The sequence below is a fragment of the Oncorhynchus mykiss genome, chromosome 22 (assembly GCF_057628025.1).
Source record: "Oncorhynchus mykiss isolate SJ-2025 chromosome 22, ASM5762802v1, whole genome shotgun sequence".
NCBI classification, from domain to species: domain Eukaryota; kingdom Metazoa; phylum Chordata; class Actinopteri; order Salmoniformes; family Salmonidae; genus Oncorhynchus; species Oncorhynchus mykiss.
Genome location: NC_143043.1, coordinates 47159462 through 47165461, shown reverse-complemented (window position 1 = coordinate 47165461; position 6000 = coordinate 47159462). Strand labels below are relative to the sequence as shown.

General features: G+C 38.6%; 1 protein-coding gene across 1 annotated transcript in view; it reads left to right on the top strand.

Annotated features, from left to right (window-relative positions):
• The first annotated feature begins 2289 nt into the window (after positions 1-2289).
• Positions 2290-6000, top strand: part of LOC110502152 (contactin-associated protein-like 5) — a 104628-nt gene continuing 100917 nt past the window's right edge. Inside the window, exon 1 of the mRNA XM_036959343.2 lies at positions 2290-2557. Coding sequence (XP_036815238.2) covers positions 2383-2557 — 175 coding nt within the window. The 5' untranslated portion in view covers positions 2290-2382. The remainder of the gene's footprint in view (positions 2558-6000) is intronic.

Genomic DNA, 6000 nt, shown 5'->3' with positions numbered 1-6000 from the left:
CACCTCCAAAACAAAGGTAATGTGTTTTGGTAAGAAGAATGTCCAATGACTTGGTTTCCTCTATCATAATCGCACCCCTTTCGCCCCAACTGATAAACTAACCATCATTCAGATGACCATCCTACCCAAGCTAGATTACAGAGACGTATTTTATAGAGGTAAGTGTGCTCTCGAATGGTTAGATGTTCTTTACCATTCGGCCATCCGATTTGCCACCAATGCTCCTTATAGGACACATCACTGCACTCTATACTCCTCTGTAAATTGTATACCTGATGCAAGACCCACTTGTTGGTGCTTACTTATAAAAACCTCTTAGGTCTCACTCCACCCTATCTGAGATACCTACTACATCCCTCATCCTCTACATACAACACCCGATCTGCCAGTCACATTCTGTTAAAGGTCCCCAAAGCACACACATCCCTGGGTCGCTCCTCTTTTCAGTTTGCTTAAGCTAGCGACTGGAACGAGCTGCAAAAAACACTCAAACTGGATAGTTTTATCTCCATCTCTACATTCAAAGACTCAAGAATCATGGACACTCTTACTGACACTTGTGGCAGCTTCGCGTGATGTATTGTTGTCTCTACCTTCTTTCTCTTTGTGCTGTTGACTGTGCCCAATAATGTTTGTACCATGTTTTGTGCTGCTACCACGTTGTATTGCTGCCACGCTGTGTTGCTACCGTGTCATTGTCATGTTGTGTTGCTACCATGCTGTGTTGTCATGTGATGCTGACATGCTGTGTTGTTGTCTTTAGGTCTCTCTTTACATAGTTTTGTGGTGTCTCTCTTGTCATGATGTTTTTTCCTACACTTTTATTTTTAATCCCAGACCCATCCCTGCAGGAGGCCTTTTGCCTCTTGGTAGGCTGTCATTGTAAATATGAAATTGTTATTCATTGACTTCCCTCATTAAATAAAAATGTAAAATACAATTCCTTTAAGCTCAATGGGCTGAACAGGCTTGTGCTGCTCAGGTAACCTGGGTTCAATCCCAGTTGGTTACATTAGTTCATATTCTCTACACGGTGTACAGGCGGTACCTTAGAGAGAATTTATCCATGTCTCTAAGTGTCTGGTGACCGTCCACTGGCAGTGATGAAAGACTTGAGCTGATACGTGGGAATAAAAAAAAAAAAGTGGAACAGGGCTATATTTATTTTATAAACCATGGTCTGTATCAGTAATCAGAGCCTATAGGATGTTTAACATACAGCCGGTGGCACAGTGTCAGCAGGGATGCCTTAGTCTAATAGCTGCCTGGAGAAGAGATAATTCATAAAACTCAACTTCCTACTAAATTCCTGCATATAATTTCCTAATCTTATTTGATCATACACAGACATATTTTGAACTGATTTAATCAAAAAAATCCAATAGAGTGTAATATTGGCTCTGGGGTGGCAGGTAGCCTAGAGGTTAGAACGTCGGACTTGTAACCGAAAGGTTGCAAGATCGAATCCCTGAGCTGACAATGTAAAAATCTGTTGTTCTGCTCCTGAACAAGGCAGTTAACCAACTGTTTCTAAGCTGTCATTGAAAGTAAGAATTTGTTCTTAACTGACTTGAATAGTTAAATAAAGGTAAAATTAAAAAAACTCTTGACGGTGAGGAGCTGTCCACTAATGTGGTTCTGAAATTGTCTAGTGCATAGCCAGAGGAGTGTTAAAACTAGTTACAGTGCCTTCAGAAAATATTCATACCCCTTGACTTTTTTATTTAACCCTTATTTTACTAGGCAAGTCAGTTAAGAACAAATTCTTAATTACAATGAAGGTCTACCCCTGCCAAACCTGGATGATGCTGGGCCAATTGCGCGCCGCCCTATGGGACTCCCAATCACGGCCAGTTGTGATACAGCCTGGAATTGAACCTGGGTCTGATGTGACGCCTCTAGCACTTAGATGAACTGCCTTAGACAGCTGTGCCAATCGGGAGGCAATATTTGACTTTTAAGCACATTTTACTCCTAAACTTACATTTAAACTTGCCATAACAAAGGGGTTAAATAGTTTTTGACTCAAGACATTTCAGATTTTCATTTTTAATTAATTTGTACACATTTCTTAAAACATAATTCCACATTATTTGGGTATTTTGTGTAGGCCAGTTACACGAAATCCAATTTAATATATTTTAAATTCAGGCTGTACCCACAAAATGTGGAAACAGTCAAGGGGTGTGAATACTTTCGGAAGGCACCGTAAACACACACACACACACACACACTACAGTACCCCCACCCACCCTAAAGAGAAATTGAAAGAGAGAAATTGATAGAGAGAGAGAGAGATATTCTTCGATATTCCCTGTGCATCTGGGAAGGACTGTTAACGGGGGAGTGGTTTACTTTTTCACTTCGCTTCAAGCACAGCGCATGATTCCGTCCGCGCTTGAGACATTTGGAGGCATCGCTTTCATGAGATTTAATCTCTTTTTACAACAAGGATATATCACAGTAGCGAGGATGGAATTGAGAAAGTTGTCACGGTTATATTTCTTCATTGTCTGTGTTTTGAACACCTCCAGCTCTGCATCCGCTGCCAATCACCGTGAGTATCAGAAGTTGGAAATGAAACAGCGCGCGTTTTGTGACATGCATTTTGCAGTAGTCGTATGACTCGAATGAATGAAAAAACAGATGTGCCTGATGAAGCAATAGCCTAGCTAATAACGTTGTTTCTAGGGGTATTTTTATGTAGGCTATAGGTGTAGGGCCATTTGTTGAAGCTATAAAGTGAGAAATGTGCTTTCTTCGCCCACTATCTGTGATATACATTGTTCTAGATGGCTTATCTTCGGATGATTCAATCACTTGGCTATTGAAATATCCGTCGGCAACACAATTGTCATAGCAGCACAATTAGCAGTAACATCATCTTGTGGAAATTATATAAAATTCTGTTGTCATTCACGCCATCGTTGGTATCTGTTTCTCTCTCTGGTATGCCTTATATTACATCGACATTAATTTGTTTTTGCTTTGCTGTTCGAGAATCCCTTATAATGAACTGTATTAGTCCAATTGTTTTGATATTGTCGTCGCTAGAGGTCATCATTCCTCACCTGAGTTTTTAGTTGGAGGATAAATGGTGTATTGTCTAACCAATTACAAGTATGTATGTATGTATGTATATGTATATATACACACGTATGTATGTATGTATGTATGTATGTATGTATGTATATGTGTGTGTGTGTTGCCTATCTGCTAAATAGGAACCAGGTAGAGCTGGGAAATATTGAATAAAATCAATTTCACGATAAATTGACTGAATTCTCATGATAACGAAATGGAATGATACGTTTCTAATGTGCACCACAGTTATAAAAGAAAAAGACCAATTAAACTACTACTACTACTTTGAATGTTTTAGCTATCAATTGTCACATTAACGATTACCCACATTTTTCTAGGACGGCCCTGTACAAAGCCCGGGGGTGGGTTGTTGATAAATATCACCTTTATGATAAAGTATTTGTTTCTGTATCCATTACCACCTCTGTACCTGAGCTATTTGAATGTCTAGCCTTAAACGTGGGCCTTGGTAATAATGCCCATCTGAGGTTATCGCCCTTCCTCTGCCTCCATATGTGCTCTTATCAAATTGTCTGACCTGCTGTCTAACTATGCTAACTCAGAATTATTAATAGAGGATGATCTTAATCTGGATTGGTGGATGCAGGTATCTGATAGGCTGAAAGGTATTTGTACTGAGCTAAATCTAATTCAGCTGATAACTCAACCAACTAGCCTTTAAACACCTTGAAAAATTATTGTAACAAATGTCCCTTGTAAATTTACAGCCAATGGGATATTTGATAATGAGTTCAGTGACCATTGTCCCATTGCCTGCATAAGAGATGTTAAGCTACCTAAATCTCGCTTAGGCATTATTACAACGAGACATTGTAGGAATTTTAATGAGCAATATTTTTGGTCTGCGCTGGGGTTGGAGAGAGGGGTGAAGTGTGCCCAATTTGACTGTCGCATGGAGCGAGTTTCACAAAGGCTGGAGCATCAGCCTTCTCGCCCGCTCCAATTTCGATCCAGTAGCGTTCACTTCACAAGCTCAGGGCATGCCTGCCCCAGCATGCATTTGTAATTGTGTGCTACAATAGCCCCCTGCTTTAGCTACTGCCATCTAGTATGCTAAATATTTTCATAAAGAAACTGATCAAACACACAGGTGAAATATCAAGGTGACTTAGAAAACTATGGAGAACCAAGAGAGGGTGTGTGGTGATGTAGTAACTAAATAATCATGGTGTAATCTGAAAAGATGGGTATCCCAAAAGTATGATGGTGTACTTACTACGTGCACATGCTAACAGAAAGGAACAAGGTGGGGAGCTAGCTAAGTGTGTCATTGTAGCAAAGTATTTATAAATAAATAATCGTATCTCTTAAAGGTTTTGTTCATTTTACATTCTATCTATACTTGAGGTCGACCAATTATGATTTTCAACGCCAATACCGATTCCGATTATTGGAGGACCAAAAAAAGCAGATACCGATTAATCATTTATTTGTAATAATGACAATTATAACAATACTGAATGAACACTTTTCTTTTACCTTCATATAATACATCAATAAAATCAATCTAGCCTCAAATAAATTATGAAACATGTTCAATTTGGTTTAAATAATGCAAAAACAAAGTGTTGGAGAAGTAAAAGTGCAATATGTGCCATTTAAAAAAGCTAACGTTTAAGTTCCTTGCTCAGAACATGAGAAAATATGAAAGCTGGTGGTTCCTTTTAACATGCGTCTTCAATATTCCCAGGTCAGAAGTTTTAGGTTGTAGTTATTATAGGACTATTTCTCTCTATACCATTTGTATTTTATATACCTTTGACTATTAGATGTTCTTATAGGCACTTTAGTATTGCCAGTGTAACAGTATAGCTTCCGTCCCTCTCCTTGCTTCGTCATTGAAAATAAGAATGTGTTCTTAACTGACTTGCCTAGTTAAATAAAGGTATAATACATTTTAAAAATCCGCAAATCGAAATTCCGATTGTTATGAAAACTTGAAGTCGGCCCTAATTAATCGGCCATTCCAATTAATTGGTCGACCTCTAGTCTGTAATCATGGCCAGGTGTGGCCTGATATCATTTGTTAATTTAAAGATATAAATATAACATATAAAAAGCATGAATGAATGGATGAATGAATGAATGAATGAATGGCCTGCATACTCACCAGACATGTCACCCATTGAGCATGTTCAGGATACTCTTTATTGACGTGTACGATAAGCGTGTTCCAGTATCCCGCAACTTTTGCACAGCCATTGAAGAGGAGTGGGACAACATTCCACAGGCCACAATAAACAGCCTGATCAACTCTGTGAAAGATTTGTCGCACTGCATGAAGCAACTGGTGCTCACACCATATACTGACTGGTTTTCTGATCCACACCCCTAAGGTATACAGTATGAACTGTAACTCAGTAAAATCTTAGAAATTGTTGCATGTTGCATTTATATTTTTTGTTCAGTGCAATTATAATTCAATGCAATTTATAGACTATAATGATTTAATACAACAAAATGTTAAATTCTGAGTGCTTTATGTCCCTACCAGCCTAGTGTGTCGCACTCACAAATGATTCACAATACATTTCTTTGTAGGTCTTGAAATAATTTAAATAATATAGACTAAATAATTAATTTTTGTTCCTTCTTAGGCTACCTGTCTGGGTCCTATTTAGAGTGTTTATATGCTGATTAATACGACATGTTGTCACGCCCTGACCTTAGAGATCCTTATTATTCTCTATGTTTGGTTAGGTCAGGGTGTGTCTCGGGTGGGAAAGTCTATGTTTTCTCTTTCTTTGTTTTTGCCCGAGTGTGGTTCCCAATCAGAGACAGCTGTCTATCGTTGTCTCTGATTGGGGATCATATGTAAGTTGTCATTTTCCTTTTGTGTTTTGTGGGATTATGTTTTCTGTTTAGTAGCTGAACCTGACAGAACTGTGCGCTTTC